The sequence below is a fragment of the Mastacembelus armatus genome, chromosome 18 (genome assembly GCF_900324485.2).
Source record: "Mastacembelus armatus chromosome 18, fMasArm1.2, whole genome shotgun sequence".
In the NCBI taxonomy this organism is placed as follows: Eukaryota; Metazoa; Chordata; class Actinopteri; order Synbranchiformes; family Mastacembelidae; genus Mastacembelus; species Mastacembelus armatus.
Window position 1 is genome coordinate 6,981,090 of NC_046650.1, and position 19,357 is coordinate 7,000,446.

The 19,357-nt window shown below is 41.9% G+C and overlaps 2 protein-coding genes and 3 non-coding genes across 9 annotated transcripts; 3 read left to right on the forward strand and 2 right to left on the reverse strand.

Moving 5' to 3' along the window:
- The first annotated feature begins 2,555 nt into the window (after positions 1-2,555).
- trnas-gcu (transfer RNA serine (anticodon GCU)) lies at positions 2,556-2,637 on the forward strand. Its single transcript has one exon. It is a non-coding gene; the product is annotated as a tRNA-Ser (tRNA).
- A 125-nt stretch (positions 2,638-2,762) lies between these two features.
- On the reverse strand, positions 2,763-5,497 carry tmem179ba (transmembrane protein 179Ba). The gene is made up of 5 exons (XM_026299429.1): positions 5,352-5,497; positions 4,413-4,609; positions 3,728-3,865; positions 3,181-3,259; positions 2,763-2,992 (listed from the first exon to the last, which is right to left on the reverse strand). The coding sequence occupies exons 1-5, from the start codon at positions 5,445-5,447 to the stop codon at positions 2,801-2,803; spliced, it is 702 nt and encodes a 233-aa protein (XP_026155214.1). The 5' UTR covers positions 5,448-5,497; the 3' UTR covers positions 2,763-2,800.
- Positions 5,498-7,092: 1,595 nt separating this feature from the next.
- prox3 (prospero homeobox 3) lies at positions 7,093-17,362 on the reverse strand. Of its 5 annotated transcripts, none has more exons than XM_026299228.2 (7): positions 16,992-17,362; positions 14,644-14,697; positions 11,875-13,751; positions 11,669-11,782; positions 9,906-10,018; positions 9,335-9,440; positions 7,093-9,033 (listed from the first exon to the last, which is right to left on the reverse strand). In XM_026299228.2, exons 2-7 carry the CDS (start codon positions 14,666-14,668, stop codon positions 8,860-8,862), a joined length of 2,409 nt encoding a protein of 802 aa, XP_026155013.1. In that variant the 5' UTR covers positions 14,669-14,697; positions 16,992-17,362; the 3' UTR covers positions 7,093-8,859. The 5 variants fall into 5 exon arrangements, with proteins under 5 accessions (XP_026155013.1, XP_026155014.1, XP_026155012.1 ...); XM_026299229.2 differs by having other exon boundaries at positions 11,669-11,776; positions 14,644-14,798; positions 16,992-17,361; XM_026299227.2 differs by having other exon boundaries at positions 14,644-14,798; positions 16,992-17,361.
- trnai-aau (transfer RNA isoleucine (anticodon AAU)) lies at positions 10,484-10,557 on the forward strand. Its single transcript has one exon. It is a non-coding gene; the product is annotated as a tRNA-Ile (tRNA).
- Positions 10,947-11,020, forward strand: trnai-aau (transfer RNA isoleucine (anticodon AAU)). Its single transcript has one exon. It is a non-coding gene; the product is annotated as a tRNA-Ile (tRNA).
- Positions 17,363-19,357: the final 1,995 nt, after the last annotated feature.

The window sequence follows — 19,357 nt, forward strand, 5'->3', positions numbered from 1 at the left end:
CAGGAGGGATTCCACGCTCACTGCCACCGACTCAAGCTGATCATGAGACATGTTCTGGACAGACAGAGAGATGGATGGACTGAGGACACATTCACTGGCATGGAGACATTTGCACACACAGATGCTTGAAAACAGAGACTTTAAATGTGTGAGGGGGTTTTTTTCAGTTCAAAGACTCTACTCTGTTCTCTAGTCTTTGCACCATCTGATCTGGCAGTAAACTAGGGCTGTCCAGCCAAAAAAGCAGATAACGTGAATCAATAGCTCACAGTTACAAGTCCAGCACAGACCAACAGGTTTAAAACAGAACATTTGATCTGTGGAGAGTGAAGTAGCTTAAAGAGAATTATAAAGGCTTAGCTCAGTCTACAGTGTCCACTGCTCTTCTCTGTTTGCCTTTTATCGCCATCCTTGCTCCACTATCTCTATCTCTGATCCTTTTTTTTCCTTTACTTTTCAGTTGTACACATTTATATGACATTCTAAATATTATGAGTGAAATAATAAGAGCCAGTATTAATGTGGAAAAGTCATACCACAGACTCCAGAGTCAGATGTATCACAAGCCTTATGGTCTTCTTCTTCTGAGACTCGAGTTTCAGACAGTCCTCACTGTTCTCCAGAGCGCTCTGTCTTGTCCTTTACAGATCCCCTGTGCATATTAAATAAAACACCAAACACAGTAACTACAGGTTTGATATGTTCTTTAAGGTGGAGATGCTGAAAGTGGAAGTAGATTTAGAGAACCAGCGGAGTTTCACGTCTTTTCTATATTCTTCTATCTCTCTCTGGTCTCCGTCTCCTTCTTTCTTGTCCTGTCTCTACCTTTCTTCCTTTCTGTGGGGAATGTTATCCTTCAAGCTTCAGGGCTCAAGTGAGGTCAGCTAATCCACTGAGATTAGACAGCAAAGGAAAGACAGAAGCAGTGATTCTGTAATGACAGCCGTAAGCTCATTCTGTCTATATTGACCTGTCAGGTAACATTGGCAGCTCATACAGTGGCTTTTTCCCCCCAGGTACAGACATATCAGCCCAATGCAAACACTGAAGTTGGAAATAGTCTGGATTTGCTATTGAAATACTCAGTTTTCTCGACAGACATAAGAATCTGCAGAAACTCCATCCATTTTCTATACCCCCTTATTCCTAACCAGGGTCACAGGGATCAGCTGGAGCCTATCCCAGCTTTGGGTGAAAGGCAGGGGTCCACCCTGGACAGGTCCCCAGTCCATCACAGGGCCACATAGAGACCAACAACCTCACACACTCACACTCACTCCTATGGGCAATTTAGAGTCACCAATCAACCTGACATACATGTTTTTGGACTGTGGGAGGAAACCAGAGAACCTGGAGAAAACCCACACAAGCACAGGGAGAACATGCAAACTCCACACAGAAAGGTCCCTGAGGGGTTTCAAACCAGGAACCTTCTTGCTGTGAGGCAACAGTGCTAACCACTACCCACCGTGCTGCCCTTATCTGCAGAAATTATTAGTTTAAATTAGTCATTTTTCTTAATGTAAGATAGGTAGGACTCAGCCTGTTGGTTGGTTTTGTGAGATAAAAACAACCTTATGATGAAAGTGAAAAGGCAAAAATTGGAACATTTTTCTTTTTTGATGCTTTCACACCAATCATATCATTTACTGGCAAAAACAAGCTCATGAAGCTGATGTTCGTAAATGTGGCTGCGTTGGAGGTGAGAGTCAGGACCAGCAGAGGGAGACACAGCTCAACATATTCAGCGTCACAGCTCAGGTCCTACTGCTCTAAGCTGCCTCCTGTTAAAGGAAAGGTTTTTACACAAGACAGCAGTAACTAAAAAAAAACTCATGATGCTCAAACTCTTTGGTTTATTGTTTTAGAAAGTAGCACAGCACGTATCAAGTGGCATAACGTCAAAAAGTGTGCTTGACATGACGTCTTCACACTCAGGGTGGAACACACAGGATCTGATTCACGCCTCCAGCTAAAAATCCACTTCGATTATTTATAGTTTAATGTGATATAACATTCCTGTTGTTTCGAGCGGTGGTTTAGTTGGTGATGTTGAACTATCCAAGCTCAATTAACACACAGTTTAGCACAAAATGAAAAAAAGTCAAATTGCTGTCAAATGAAAACATTCATTGCTAAATAAAGAATAATGGCAGCACAGAGCAGAAACTACCAATGAAGTCTTTCACCAAAATGTGGCTTTAGGCTGCTGAGCAGTGGTTAATCGTTTGTAAAATGAGAAACAGGATGTTAAACATTCCGCTTTTCCACACATTTGAGCATGAAATTTAAAATGAATTCCTGGAATAAACAGCCTCCTGTTGTCTGGTTCTGGAAACAAACTAAAAGAAGCACACTGTGAATCGACATATCCACATTTCTATGTGATCCAGTAGTTTGACATTTGAAAAGATTTTGGAAAACGAGATGTAGCAAATGTGGGAAACGAGTAAATGCACATACCAACAGGTCAAACCTTGGATTATGTGGTTAATCAGCTTCAAACAAGCCCTGGCAGATATACACTCGCTCACTGTAGAGAGGAGCTTCTGTATGACGAGGTGGCCGAGTGGTTAAGGCGATGGATTGCTAATCCATTGTGCTCTGCACGCGTGGGTTCAAATCCCATCCTCGTCGTCAACTATCACTTCTTTTCAAAGCGTGACTCCATACGTTTCATCACAAATTACTGTGATCACTTTCATTCACTAAAATACAAGTGAGTCCATGCCACAAACTCGTTGTCTGCTAATGTGTGTGTGTGTTTTTTTTTTTTTTTATTCCTATGTGACATCTGTCCTCACTGTGGCCTCGGTGGACGGTTGAAAAATGGCTCTGTTTCTTCAGAGGTCACCCCTGGATCATCAAAAAGCCCGCCGGCTGTCCTGCCTTGCCCTCCTGTGAAGAGCGTAGACCCTGAACTCTGACGCCTCTGAACAATCACCAGAGCCCCGATGATGAGCCAGAAGAAGAGGTTGACCCACACTGACGTCTGAGAGGGAGTCAGGAAGGACACACATGACATAAATCCAAAATAAATTTAAAAATAAAAAGGAATGCTTGGGGTTTTCTGCTGCAGCTTGAGCTCAAATGTGGGATTGATCTTGAGAAACGAAAAATATTACAGTCTTTCTGGTTTCTGATCAAAGTCAACCTGAAAATACTGAACAAAACACTGACCTCAGCTTTGTGTAGACTGTTGTAGAACCATCCTCCTTTAAGCGGACTGGCCCACTTTCTAGTCTCGGCGTCATCACATCTTGAGAAACAGAAACAGGTTACATGTTAGAAAGCTGATACAAAACAGATGCTGGGGTTTCAGTCCAATTTTCATGTCCCATCATATTGGAGTTAAAGCACTTATCAGAAATATCCACTTAGATTCACAGTGTATGCAGTTAGCATTCAATGGCTGATGGCCACAACTCTGAGTCATGCGACCAGTGTAACTTGATTTACAGGCACAAAAACACAAAACATTTATTTGCTTTCATATGTCAAAGGAAAAGAAAGTGGAACTGCAACAGTGAAGTGTCTTTAACAGTGATAAATGAGGCTGTGAGAAACAGATGAAGACGTAGCAGCAGTTTTGTGCAGGACGAGACACGAAAATAGATAAAGGTTAAAAGAAATCAGAGAGCAAGCAAACAGGAACTAAAGATGACTGGGTTTCAAAACGTTTTTAGTTTCATCCATTTGTGAAAGTTCACATGTGCGTCCGTGCCACCTGGTAATGTTGGGAACGGTCTGCATGACCGAGCTGCAGAGAGAGTCGCGTCCGATCTTCAGCATGCAGCCAGTGATGAGCAGGAAAAACAGGAAGACGCCGCACACAGCCACGATCAGGTTCATCCACACGCGCTCCCTGCGGAGGATAGAATCAACAGGTGGAGCGGGACAAGCAGTTTAAAAGCAGTGGCAGAGAAAAAGAGGAAGAAAAAGTTCCTTCAACCTCTGACCGAATGAGGAAATATTGTCAAACTACTGCATGTCACATATGACTGTGATACCAGGGGATCACCTATGATCTCTTTGTGTTCCTTTTGTTTAGTTCTACTCCACTACTTCATAACCCTAATAAAAAATGTATTTTTATAAGGTAAAGATGGACAGTATACAAGTTTATATACTCTACTGAGTGAGGGAAATAAACTTTAGGTGTTCTGGTATCAGCTCCAAAGATTCTACAAAAGGAAACAACTTAATAAACAAGGCTATAAAGGGAGAACAGTCAAACCTGCTGTAAACTGTGATCGCTGTCAGCTTTAGTCACCTATCACGTGTTTTACAGTTTACAGCCATTTAAAACGATAAAACGATAAATGATTATTTCAAGGAAAACATAAGAATCAGACTGAATAGTGTCTTGAATCATTCCAGGACAGCATGGACCACAAATGCAAGTTAGTCACCTTTTGATGTCGCCATCGATGCAGAAAGCGTAGACCCAGTACAGGGACTGGGAGAAACACACCACTGCCACCATGACTGATATGGCCGATACAAAATAACACAGAGACGGGGAGCTGGATGACTGGACTGCGATGAGGTTTCCTGTAGCATTGTATCTGACAAGTCCATACAACATACACAGACCTCCAAAATTACCCTGAAACAAAATGAAGACAATTTTATTTTGTAGTTTTAACTAATTACTTTTGTTCCTTTGTGTTGTTATTGTTCCCATAGCTTTCTCTTGATCTCACTGTTGTTATTTCAGCAATACTAAAATAACACACACACAACACACACACACACACACACACACGCACGCACAGAGAAAGGCGTGCACATTAAAAGACCACCTGCAGCATCTGACTTCAGGTCACATGATGACATGACTATTACTCGCGCGCACAGAGAAAGCCACGTTAAAGCGATTTTAGGAGTCTAAAATATTTATGTTTAAATCTCAAATATTTCAAAACGTGGGTTTTCGCAGAGTCTTAAGCTGGTGGCTAACTGAACACAGCGTGACGGTGATGACAGGTTTTCTACAGTGATAAGAGAAATGACAGTCCAATACAATAGGTTTACTCTCAGCAGGAAATAAAACAGTAAAAGCGTCTGATCATTACAGATACGTAGAACTCTGCTCTGTTATTATTATTGGAAGAATTAAAAAGCCAACTGTAACCCTAAATATAGGGAAACATTAATTAAGGAGCTCGAAGTGACGTAAAGTATCTAAAAGCAGCGCTTTTAAAATGTTTAATGTTATTTTACTCTTCGGGGAACTTCAGCAAACTTTCCCGCATAAACACGCACTGAAAAAGTGCGTCCACCCGGAAGAGGTTGGAGAGAAGAGCAGCATGTTCGCACTAGTTAATGAAGTTAGTGAAGAAAGTCACCTGGACGATGGTGACGGATGCGGCGGTAATAATCCCGCAGATGAAACTGCCGATGTACAGACACAACTCCAGCAGCAGCAGCCGAGGGAGCGCCATGGTCCGGCCGTCCAGTTCCCGTCTGAGACTAGAGCTGACGACAGACAGCCGCAGCCACATCAAGCGCTTCCGGTTACGTATTTCAAAATAAAACGCTACATAAAGCGCGAAGTTCAATCTACATAACACACAAAACCTTTTAGACATGTGATATAAATCAATTTATATTTAAAGAATGATTTACTGAAGATTATATTTTATCAGACTTTTTGCTTACTATTGTATAACTGAAGATCATCAAGGAAACAGCCAGGAAGATGTTTTTCCCAATTAGGAAATAAACCAAAATATTAGAAAAAGTTTTTTATTCACAACCTGTTGAAGTTGAAACAATGATTTTAAATTCTTCCAATGCATCGAGATGTAATGAATAATAGACATGACGTCCATCACGTTTAAATTTTGATGGTAACAATATTTGATTTCCGGTGATAACTGCACTATTTCATGGTAGCTTCACATTCGCAGCCAGATTCCCCCGAAGCGAAAGTTACTCTCTTTCACTCCTCCAAACACGCACCTAAAGGCGTTTACTCGTTTATTCCCGTCACAATAATGAATTTGGACAGTGGTTTTCTTCTGATCAGGAGCTGGTTTTTACTTTGACTTAGATTAAAACGTGAAAAACACGAGGTGAAGAGATGTGGTGAATGTGGTTGATGAATAGTAGTGAGTAATGTAAACCTGCCATTTAACACAGACCTTATATCTCAGCACTTACTTGACCTGTGGTGTGTTGTCATCATCATAAGTGCCTTAAAAATATAAGGCTAATAATAAACCAATGTGTGTGTGTTACAGCAGCAGCAGTAGAGTAGGCTGAAGTACTTTATTGCCAGAATAGTGGAAATGAAGTGCCAGTAATCATGTGATTTATGTCATATGATCATGACCTTTAAATGTATGTTACACAATTTTGTCATTTGTTGATTTTACTTCTGCTGTAGAAATATTTGTTCCTGATGGAGCTGTTTTAATTCAGGTTTCCCTTTAGCTGATCAGTGTTGGCTGCAGATTCCTCTAGATGTTTTATGGTGCAGAGATTTGTTAAGAGGGCTTTTCAAACAAAATGGAAAAATTTGTAAAGTGATGTTCACAGATAAGTGCACACACACACACACTAACTAATAAAAGGCAGAAAATTTAATTAACTGGCTGATTATTTTTTTAAAAATGTGGACAAAACAGTTCAAAAATTGTAAAGTTATTTAGAGGACATTTGCATTTCTATGTCTTCTGTGTCTGTTGTGCTCAAATACAATCTCTTCATTCAAAGTTAAATAAGTTAAATAACATACTAAAATGAATCCACCGTGTGGAGCATGTAGCTTTGTCCACTGTGACTCCACCTTGTGAGGTAAAAAAAAACCAAAAAAACAGGAGATCCTGTGGTTTGGACACATTGTTAGCATACCAGACAAACTCTGTGTGTGTGTGTGTGTGTGTGTGTGTGTGTATTGTCTCGGGTGGTTAGACTTAGTCCTGGGCTGAGCCGCTTACAAAGCCATCAACCAAGCGTCAGTGAGAAAGAACTGGTGGCCTTATGCTGTAAGAAATAAGGCTTCATGTGTGATGCTACTAAGAGCCAGAAGCTGGAAGAGCTTGTGCATTTTACATATGTGCTGTGAATTCAGACACCACAACACAAGCTTGGTATCACTTTAATCCACTGATAAGTTTAGACATCAAAATTCACCAATGTTTGAATGAGGCACAGATCTACAGTAAAGAATACAGTATGTACAATCAAAGCAGTGCGAGGAACAAAAGAGATTACAAAATGCAAATATAGGTTAAATACACTTGAAAACACGTCACAAATAGTTTAAACATGGGCTTGGTGTCACAGAGATTTTGATTAAGCCAGAGGCCTTTGTCTGGAGCAGCCAACCAATATTTTCATGAATAAAAACCCATGTTTCTTCTAGACAAAGGAGTCATGATAGTAGATAGAGTCAAGATTTCCTCAACATCTTTGGGAAACAAATATCAATATACTGTAAACTAATTGTGCAACCAGCCTATTTAGGTTATCATCACATCGAAGGAATACAAAAACATAAGTATTTCAGCAAAAAGAGCACATCAAGGAAACAACAAAACATTCATTTTACCATTTTAAATTCAATATATTGCCCCTCTTGACAGAATTTCAATTACAATTTGATTACACTGTGTCATCATGTACAAAAGTTTATCTTTGTTAAACAGAGAGATGGATACAAAAGCAGCATAAATCCACTGACTGAAACCACTGACCTGACAGAAACATGAATGTTGTTTTATAAAATTTTACAATTAAGCAAATTAATCATGACATTAATTACATTAGTCTTCATGTTTTCTTGTTTCAAGCCCAGTTTCTAAGAAGGATATGAAAAAACTCTTAATGCAAACATAACAGCCATGGAGAAATATCTGCATCTTAAAGGTAAAAGCTGTGGATTCATTTCTAGCAAACAAAAATCACATTTTATTTCTTGACAAGTCTCTAGTGTAAAACTGTGAACACCCCTGAGGGAGAGCAGCAATGATACTTGTGAGATTGTGCAAGATTGTCGATTACACAGCAATATTACACATTTTTTAACACAGAGCTAGAACATTTAGATTGTGAGTACTGCTCTCGGCTCAAAGTGAAAGTGATTATGAGGGGAATGCGGTCGAACACCTAATCTGAGAAACAAGGGACTCAGGTGTGGACTCTGAGGGAAAGCATATGAAAGATTTGTCTTGGTAAACAACTGTCAGCAGTGCATTTGATTATCGAATGGATGCATAGAATGGCAGTAATGAATGAATGGCAGTAATTTACAAGGGAATGCATATTATATTTTCCTGGGAATGAATGTTGTGTGGCCGTTGCATGATGCTGACTAATTTAAACCCATCTGAAACAGTAGCTGTCTCACTGTAAAACATAAACAGCAGCTAAACGCTATATTTCCATGTTAAAACAAGCCAATACCAGCTCTGTGGCTGTGGTTTATTTTTTAAACAGTTTTATCAAACCTGTTCAGCAGCATTGTGATTTCACAAGTCAACTGGCTGCTGAAGAATGTTTGCAGAAGAAACTCATTTTTTGTCCGTTTTTAATTCAATGGTATGGTCATGTTCTTCGATAAGTGCAGTCACAAGACTCCTGTCATGGCACTGAGTGCTTCAGTCTACTATTAACCTTCTGTGTTTCTGTGTCCATTTATGCATCGATGTTTCTTTCCCAAACACTATGTCAGTTTATCTTGAATGGTATTTTTTTCTAAAGTTAATGAATTATGAATAAAATAAATAAATTGTGAATTAATTGTTTTTCATACCAGTTCTCATGGTTTGCTTTTATTAATTTCCTTTCTTTCACTAAGTCTGTGTTTGTGCATTTGTATGCATGTACCAGATGAAAGCGGTTCAAACCTCAGCCGACAGGACAGCCGGGCAGTCTGAAGGCATCTGGTACAGGACTGTCAAGCTTACAGATAATTTTATAAATTCCCTTCTTCCAGCAGGGGTCGCTGTCTCTCCCAGTCCAAATGGCTGAGTAAAACTCCCTCAGAGCCACTTCTGACACTTCAATAAATCTCTCTGGGACCTGCAAAAGCAGAAATCTGAATGTCAAAGGACAAAATACTTAAAAGATCCACACCTCTAGCTCTGGCTACCTTTTTAAAATCTGTTACTTATCCCGTATAATGAGAAGTTACCTCATGTTTAAGAGTGATAACACTAACATCTCACTAATTCTCATTTGGCAAAAATAAATAAAGTCCTAACCTAAGGACAACTGCATTATATAATGCAGTTGTCCTTAGGTTAGGACTTTATATTTAACAAGCTAAAGTTATAGTTGGAATAGAAAATGTACATAGTGCATACTGTAACATGCTCCTCACCTGGTAAATATTACTTTTATTGTAGTGCATGTTCAATATGCGATAAAGCTCTGTATCACGGCCCACTCTCAGTTGATTCTCTCTGCCCAGACGAGGTGCACCCTCCCTGAGTTACAGACAAACAGATCAGCTTCAGATTAAACATCATCTCTACATGATGGCAGAAAAACATGTAATTTCTGTAAATGTATACAAATTGTATCTGTCATAGTATTTTGCCACAGTTTTTTACCTAAAACTACATAACACATAAACTTGAGAATATGAGCTGCTTCCTATTTGCATGTTTGATTATAGAAGATATGCAGGAGTGTCTGAGAGGAAAACATGATGCTTTACATGGTTGCAGAAAACAGGGAAGCCATGATACAGCAAAGTTTGTTATCCTTTATCCTTCTGCAATTTGTAGTTCTGTCTACAAATCATTAATATGCAGAGCTATATAGGGTACACAGACTCTCTGTCTGCATAACTTAAATTCAGTGCATGGTACTGCCCATAAAACCCAGTCAAACCATAAAAGTTCTGCAGCAAATGAGCTTGACATGAGCCAGTGCAAACCCAAACCAACCGAGTGAGAGCCTCGCGAACAGCCTGTCGTGCAAAGCGCTCCATCTGGATATAGAAGAACTCTCTGAAGTTACTGAACCATTTAATCATCTGGGAGGTCACACAGCGATTAAACTAAGACAGAAGAAATGAGCAGGTGAGGACAAGAGAGGAGTGTTTATTACATGGCTTTACATGACCACATTAGACATTTACAATAAACTAACTGTAAATACCAATTCAACCTCAGCAAATATAGGAAGAGAATATTCATAATACACACTGTATGTTAGCAACAAATGCTTTACCTCAGCCTTGTGATTGGAGAAATATAAATATCTTTATTACTGAGTTTCTACATGACAGAAATAATTTTAGCTCCCTATCAGTTGATGATTAGATTCATATTTAAATTTATTTTGTTTCTTGTTTTGCAAGAAACAAGAAATTCCAAATATTTATAATAATTTTATTTGAAGTCTAAATTTATAGACAATAATATCTGTCATGGTAAAATAAACCTACAGTACGACGTTAACAGCACAAAAATCTCACACTTTTTTTTTCACTGCATGTCAGCAGATATTTGACGGGAAGCATGGCCGGTTAGCTCAGTTGGTTAGAGCGTGGTGCTAATAACGCCAAGGTCGCGGGTTCGATCCCCGTACGGGCCACGGTGCTTTTAACACACCCAGACAAAAGGCCAAGTGGATTTAAAGGTACGCAGATAAAAACACAAGGCTGTCACTGTGCTACGGGGGGTGTTAGGAAACGTGTTCCTACGTGTTGAGCTACACATAAAAATAATTACCACGATGTGTGTTATTAGAAAACCATAAAGTTAAACGCCGTTAGTTTAGTTGTTTATTAATAACGTCGAGGTCGCGGTTTCATCCCCGTATGGGCCACTGTGCTCTTAAAATCGCTTTTATGACCGTAACTATAAAACTATAGTTTTATAATTGGGTTGTCTATAAAGCAGTCTATACACTGCTTTATAGACACGACAAATCTAGTCGTAACAATACGTCTCCAGAGGCCACTGAAAAAAACCGGTGTCAAAGGCCGGTTAGCTCAGTTGGTTAGAGCGTGGTGCTAATAACGCCAAGGTCGCGGGTTCGATCCCCGTACGGGCCACTTTATTCTTCGATTTCATCAAACTGGAATTTCGTTCACTTCGTTGCCCCCCAAACACCTGACAGCCACACTGCATAGCTACATCCATTCTACTGTCCCCAGAGCTGAATATACTGGGTTGTAGTTGTGACCCGATTGTGATTTTTTTTGCATTGTTAGATTGGTACTTGAGCTAAAGATTTGAACACTTGCTCCAACTCCTAGATATCAGGGTAAACTTTTAGTGATTCTTGAAAACCTTAATCTTAATAGTACTGCTGCAGTTATAATTAACAGAACTGAAAAGTGATTACCTAGGGATGAGTTTGCAGCAGTGTTGAGACATTTCTTTATTCATGCATTGGTTATGGGCACAACATATCTATTGTGCACCAAGGATCTGTTTCTTTCTTACATTATATCTTTGCACTGATTAGGAAAGTAATTCCCCCTATCTTCTTTTCGACCGGTGACTTTACCAGTAAAGCTTACTCATAAGATTTACAGTTACTGGGATCTTTTATAATATATTAAGATCAAAAAGACAACTAGCCACAGCTGCGCACAACTTGCCTTTTGTAATGGCAAAAGATAAAACTTGGCTTTGAATTAAATGTGGTATGATAGCGTACAAAGTCTTGACCTTGCATGGTGACATGGTACACACACCTTGACATCAGGGAAGTAGGTCTTGAGTGTGTTGGAGCTGGGATAGCGGGTGTAGAAGAACATGAGCTTGGCTTTCTTCAGATGGCAGGGAGACAAGCCCTCCTGGGTGTATACATGAGGCCAGTTAAGGAGAATTGCATCCTTCTAAAAACAGGCACACAAACACTCACTCCCTCACTCCTTCAGGCTTGCTGACAAAAGGATATTCCCCCAGGTGTCAGGTAGAGCTCTCCTCCATCCAACCCTCCCCCTCCCCTCATCCCTCCATCTCCCCTCATCCCTCTATCCCTCTCTCTGCCTCCATGACGAGCGAGGGAAGGGTCCAGGTGACCTAGCAAGGGGAGTGGAGGGAAGGAAGGGTGAGCTGAGGGGTGGGAGAACTCCAAGAAAGGGTCAGAGTTCAAATAGTCCTTTCGGGACGGGGGGAGGTGGGGAAGCTGTGGGTGGTGCAGTGAGCGAGAGAAGAGCTGCTGCATTGAGTAATGCAGCAGTGGGAGAGGGAGAGGGGGAGGAGGAGGAGGGGGGGGTGGTGCAGGGAAGGAAGATGAGGAGGAAGAGGAGGAGGATGAAGATAGCTGGAAAGAGGAGGTGGGGTCTTTGGTTTGTGAAGCTGGAGGTAAAAGAGGAGGGTGAGAAAGAGGTGGAGGGCGAGGTAGAGAGGGGTGATGCAGGGAGATGTTTGGGTGAGAAGGATTTAGGTGAGTTGAGAGAGGCGGGCCCAGGAGTGGGTGGGCCTTTCGTATGTCAGGTGACCTTTGAAGAGCCAATGGCATCGTCAGATCTGATGGCTCTGTGTGATGTGGCTGTCCAGGAGGCAAAGTGTTTCCATTGCTCATCTTTTGGAGCTGCTTCTCTCTTTCTCCATCCTGACCTGCCAGCTTTTCCTCTTTACCTCTCATCTTTTCCTCCCCTCTTTCTCTTGTTAATAGGCCCATCCAAACTCCCTTCTCCCTCCTTCCATCGTTTTCTACGTCAGATGGGAGAAAAGAGATAGCAGTAGGAAGAGAGGAAGGAGTGAAATCTGTTGTTTCAGTGTAAATGCGCAGAACTCTGTCGATGACTCGGGCCACCGCGCTGCCCAGCTCCATTTTCAGTGCCTGAGCAAACTTTTGCCCTTCCTCTTCCCCATCATCTTCCAACCCTCCATCCCAATCACTTCTTATCAGCCCTCCACAATCTAACCACAACCCTGCTCCCTCCATCACACCCTCCAAGTGCAGCCCACCTCCTCTTCCTCTCTCCATCCTCCCTTCTCGCTCTCTTTGTCTCTCTCCTCTCTGCTTGTGGAAATGATCTAAAGGGGAAGCAGAAAGAGGGGGAAAAGAATCCTTTTCCATCTTTCCACCATCAATGTCCTCTTCATCATACATCCCTTCTGTAATATCCTCCTCTTCCATCATCCCCACATCGCCTTCTCGTCCATCTGCTGTTCCACTGTTTGCATTCCTGCACCTCCGATTCTTCTCCTCCTCTGCCATGTGCTTTTCCCCAAAAGCCCTCCATACCTTCTCCTGCAGGGCCTGCAGTCTCTCTCTTGCCTCCTCCAGCTGCTCTTTCAGCTCCTCCCTCTCTCTCCTCCTCCCCTCCCTCCCTCCCTCGCGCCTCCGGCATCCCCTATCAGCTCCTCCATCGGCTTCTCCATCTCGTTGTCGGTTTTCCAGCTTCATCCTCTTCATTTTCAAAAGGTCTTGACTCCACTCTGCTCCAAGAGTGGCATCGCTGTGCCTCTTTTTAATCCCTAACACCTTGTCCTCTCTCTCTATGACTTCCTCTTCTCCTCTGTCCATCCCTTGCTCCTCCACCTCTCCATCCCTCTCTCCTCTATCATCCTCCAAATTCCTGTCTTCCAGGTGTCTGTGTGTGCTCGGGTTTGTGTTGAGTTGCCCACTAATCCTCCTGTGTTCTCCACCTGGCTGGAGGAGATGATGGATGAGTGGAAACCCAGGTGGTCTAAAGGAAGGAGGAGGGCGACCTGTACTTGGCTGGGTATGAACTCCAGGAAGCTCTGCAGAGCTCAGATTGGGAGCAAATGCATGTATCTGGGGAGAGGTGTCGTCGAAAAGATCTGTGGGTGAATCCATCACTGGAGAGACAGAGAACGAGAGAACATAATTACTAATGTTGTCGACGTTCGTGTTTTGTGTTTATGATTGCATGTGACTACCCACTTTCATTGCTATAACGCTGTTCAAGGTTTCTATGTTAAAGTACATTTTAAGGGGAAGTTCAGTTCACACTAATTACAAATAATTCACATTTGTACCTTAAGATCTATATAGTCATGCAGATAGCCGATCTGAATTATTTTTACTCTGTACGGACAAACAAAACTGTTCATAGTGCTTTCTTTAGAACAACCAGCAAAAAAGGAAATTGAGTGCTGTTGCTTTTGACTTTCTCCATCATTGACAGTGACATTTCATTTACATGCATCCACTTTAAGCAATAAGTGTCATCTGTAGTATCCTTACATAGAGCTGCAAAATATAAGCATATATTGTGAGTGTAGAGAGGAAGTTAAGCCAAAAACATGCATTCCTATATGGTCCTAACAACTGATTGATATACTCCTCCATGACCTTTAAACATATTGTATGAGGAAACAGCACAACCTGAATAGCGGACAGAGAGAGTGGCTGTCAGTGCAGGTCAACAGACTGGGGGCCAGGCTATGTGCTGGTGCTGCAGTAGGTTAACATCTGGCTCGTGATCTTTGTCACATGTAACTCTCCTCTGTCATGCTACATTTCCTGTTTCTATTGTCTAAGAAAGCATCAACATCTTTAACATACATGTAACCAAATGCAGGTTGATAACTGGTTTTTGGTTTTAGATCAGACAACATCAGGTGGTCACCTGGAATACATTTCAACAGTCCTGAAGGTGATCCCACTTCATGCCCAAACACCTCAACTGCGTTTAAGTTGGGTGGTTATGGAGGTCAGGTCATCTGATACAGCACTGCCATCACTCACCTTCTTGGTCAAACAGCCTTTGCATGGCCTGGAGGTGTGTTTTGGATCACTGTCCTGTTGAAAAACAAACGATGGTCCCACTAAGTGCAAACCAGATGGGATGGCGTGTCAGTGCAGACGGTTGTGGTAGCCATGCTGGTTAGGTGCCTTGAATTCTGAATAAATCACCAACAGTGTTATCAGCAACTCACCCCCACACCATCACACCTTCTCCACCACACTTCCCGGTTCCCACTGAGAATATGGATTACTACAGCAGCTGAACAGGGTCATTTGCTGTACACCCACACTACCGTGGCTCAACAAATGCCTAAAAAGTATTAATAATGTACAGAATTCCACCAATTAGTTTTTGTCAAGGCATGTTTTTGAAATAAAAAACACTCCAGGTGACTGCTTCATGAAGCTGGTAAAGATATGGCCAATAGTGTGTTATAGTAATGTATTAATCTACACTGTGGAAAATAATCAACCAAGCAAGATATGTCCAAACTTTTGACTGCTACTGTAATTGCACAATAGCTCCATATAATACCTGTAAATGCTTGTTAAAAGGAGAATAGCAAACATACTAATGGCACATCTCATTATTTTATAAAGAGCAGAAACACAAATCCACATTCCTGTTTTCCAGTATGTAACCTCCTCTCCCTCCTGACACCCCTTTCCCCTTTTTCCTTCCTCTCTATTCCTCTGTCATCCTCTCTTCCTCTCCTCTCTCTGTTATCAGTCCACGCAGCTTGTTAAGCACTGTTTGATCAGAGTGTTTACCATCAAACACACACTGACACACACATTCACACAAAAGCAAAAGAGGCTTGAGAGAGGGCTGACAATGGTCAATGGTCCTTGGGGAGTGAAAGAGTGAGAACAGCATGTATGCATGTACCTCTGTGTGTGTGTGTGTGTGTGTGTGTGTGTGTGTGTGTGTGTGTGCATATCTGAGTGTGTGCTAACAGTAGTCCTACTTAGCTTTGATAACACCCCTAATCCACTTCAGATGGATACACTACCACTCACCAAACAGAAACAGGGACGGATGATAAATGGACAGATGTAACGGATTGAGAGAGGTACAGTAGATAGACACAATATAAATGTGAACACAGACACACAGAGATAGATAGATAGATAGATAGATAGATAGATAGATAGATAGATAGATAGATAGATAGATAGATAGATAGATAGATAGATAGATAGACAGACAGACAGATAGATAGATAGATAGATAGATAGATAGATAGATAGATAGATAGATAGATAGATAGATAGATAGATAGATAGATAGATCAGGTCCCCTGGTGCAACATGAAAAGAATAATCCTCCTATAAATAGCTAAATATCAATTATTCAAATGCCCTCTCCTCTCTGCTATAATACAGCCCAGATGGCAAGCTAGCCAATGCGCTTATATCAGGAACAGATTAGCTTTTCAAAGCCAGCCGCAAGCTGCACAAAATATCAGCAATGAGCAATGGAAATTAAAACTATTAACCACTAGATTAGACTTAAGAATGGTGCTCTTGGATTGCAGTTGCTGTCACTGGGAAAACTGGCAGGAGAGAGAGGGCCACACTGGTATTAAATAATGGATGCCAGTAAAATATATTTGGACATTCTAATCTGGGTTTTATTTGTTGACGGCATACACCAATATAGGCTATAGAAAACATAATCACATAGGCCAACAGGTAGGTTATCTATCTATGTCTGTCTGTCTGTCTCTGTCTGTCTGTCTGTCTGGCTGTCTATCTGTCTGTCTATCTATCTATCTGTCTGTCTGTCTGTCTGTCTGTCTGTCTCTCTCTCTGTCTGTCTGTCTGTCTGTCTGTCTATCTATCTATCTATCTGTCTGTCTGTCTGTCTGTGTCTCTGTCTGTCTGTCTGTCTGTCTCTCTGTCTGTCTATCTATCTATCTATCTGTCTGTCTGTCTGTCTGTCTGTCTGTGTCTCTGTCTGTCTGTCTGTCTGTCTCTCTGTCTGTCTATCTATCTATCTCTCTGTCTGTCTGTTCATATCTGTGCTGGTGTCATTGCGTTACTTTGAATAATTTATATTATGTTTGAAGCTTATGATTGAAGTCTCCGCGTGGCAACATCTGCCGGTGGTGCCACGCGAGCTGAATCTGCTTTGGCCCTTCTTACGCACGAGCTGTCAGTCAGTGTGTGCGCGCGCGTCCGCGGTGCGTCCTGTGACTAATTGGCAGCGGTGGGCTAATGTCGCAGTAAGAAAGACAAACAAACATACACAGAGACAAGTAGAGCGGACACTGACCCGCGCACCTCATCAAACGTGGATCATTTCAAACATTATGTTGCGTTTTGAAGTTTTAAAACGAACTCACTCTCAGTCACCGACAACAGCTCCAGCGGTGTCTGCTCCGCGAAGCTGTCCACTCCAGCGGGCGTCTTCCTCGGTCGACTGTCTTAAGCTGGGAACGGACGGGCCTCGGACATCCGTGCGGGCAGACACACAACAGCCCCGGCAGCTTTTCGGGCTGTTTCCCGTTCCCCCCTCCTCTTTATTTTTTCCTTTGTTCCGTAACTCTCTCAGCTTTACTCTCACTTATCAAACCGCCTCCTCCTTACTCTAGTTGCGTCCCTGCGCAGGTCCTCTTCCCTCCCTCGACGGTCCATCTATCTGCGGCTGGCATCGTCCTCACGCGCTGCTCCCGGTTTGGAGTGGCGCGCGGTGGGCGGGCGGGCTCGAAAGCTGTCCACTTGACGGTCCGGTCCCTCCCATGTTGGCATGACCCCCAGTATGTACGTACGTATACACACACACACACACACACACACACACACACACACACACACACACACACACACACACACACACACACACACACACAGAATACTGAGTAAAAAGTCAGCAGTAATGCAACAGACTACTTCTAACTCAGCTTGTGATAACTGACGACAGCAACAGTTTGTTACAGACAGCACATGTTCACCAACACAGACACACCCGCAGACAGAAGCACCCACCAACATCTTGTACGACACCAGGGGGACCTTCCTCAAGGCTCAGCATGCATCGATATCACAGCAGCAAAGTCACATAAGTATTGGCTTTTTCTAACCTACTGTAAAGGTTAAAGTCACCACCGAAAGCCAGGTGGTCATTCATTAACAGTTTTATCTCATCACAGGGTTTTTTTTGTCCAGTTTAGAAACAAGCACAGCACTGAGAGTTTCAGTATCTTCATGAAATATTTCTGTAAAAACAGACTATAATTAAAGAGCCTAACAAGTCACATATATGAGACCTAATCTAAAAAAAATGATAGATAGATAGATAGATAACTTTATTAATCCAAGAGGAATATTATTACTACTTAATACTAAAGCTTAAAAAATGTTAAACTTTTTGTGCAATCTACATTCACATTTAAATACAGTTTCTGATGACTGTATTTGAGTGTTTAAAGAGTTGTATTGAAAGCTGGTCAGGGAGTAATCCTCCTGAGGACTGTGGTATGAAGGTAAGCAGCTGTGGCAGAGCAGAGCGTATTTTGAATGAACTGAGCAAAACCACATTTTGTCATAGTCTTTCAAGGGCATCATAACATTTTGATTACCTCTCATCTAATTTTGATTTACCTCGACCTTGTTGCTTTAAGCACACAGAAACATCATTTTTCCAGCTTGACCTTGAGCAGCACTTTACCTGTTGCTGGGAAGGTTGCCCATGTAAACCTGCTCTCCCAAAAAGACCTAAGTTAGTTTCCACTCCTCTTTTACTTCCTTTTTTTTTAAATTTTTAAATCTTTTTTGAGGATTTTCTTTTTAACCATGCAATGAGTCACCTGAGTAACCTCCCCCTTCCCAATTCACTCCCTCTTTCCTTCACGCTGCCTCATCTCATCTCGGTCTTTCTCTACTTCTGATTAAAAATGGTTAGGCACTGACTGAAAGGTCGCAGTTGTTATGGAAACGAGGCTGGTAACAAAAGCTGGACACACAGGCACAGAGGGAGAGGAAAAAGAGGGAGATGTGTCTGAATAAACATAAACATGTAGAGAGGAGGAGAGGGCAGGAAAGAGAGAAAGTGAGAGAAGTCTGAACAAATAGAAACATATGCAAAGGGAGGAGGGCGAGGCATAAAGGTGCATGTGTAGCTGGATAGAGTGGCAGAGTGGGAGAATGCGACTAATAGATAATACATGGATCTGCTGCACAAGCTGGAGAATACTAAAAAGCACAAATTATTCAGAGAAAAGCCTACCAAAAAGCCTGAAATTGTGTGTGAATCGTGTGTGCATTCGTTTGAATGCAGGAACGCCACCTCACCCGGGGCCCATATTATGTTAACCACTTAGACCAACATCAAACACACTCACTCACTTATATACACACAGACACACATATACACCTCAGTACAAACATGAAGGTGCCAGCCATATAAATAGGACATCCCATAGAGAGAGAGAGATAAAAAGGAAGGGACTGAAAGAGAGGGAGCAGAGATTATACATTAAAAATGGGGGAAAGTACAGAGTGTAAAAGCAGGAGGGTGAAAACCGAGGGGGGTGAGGGCAGATAGATATGGAATGATCAATACATGGCATAAAGTGTATGTTCATTGATTTACTTACAGGGAAAGAGGGATGGGGAGAGAAAGAGGGAACGAGTGGGAGGGAGAAAGCGAGGAAAGAAACAGTAAACACAGCAAGTAGAAAAGAGGAGAAAGAAAGAGCTGAGTAAAAAG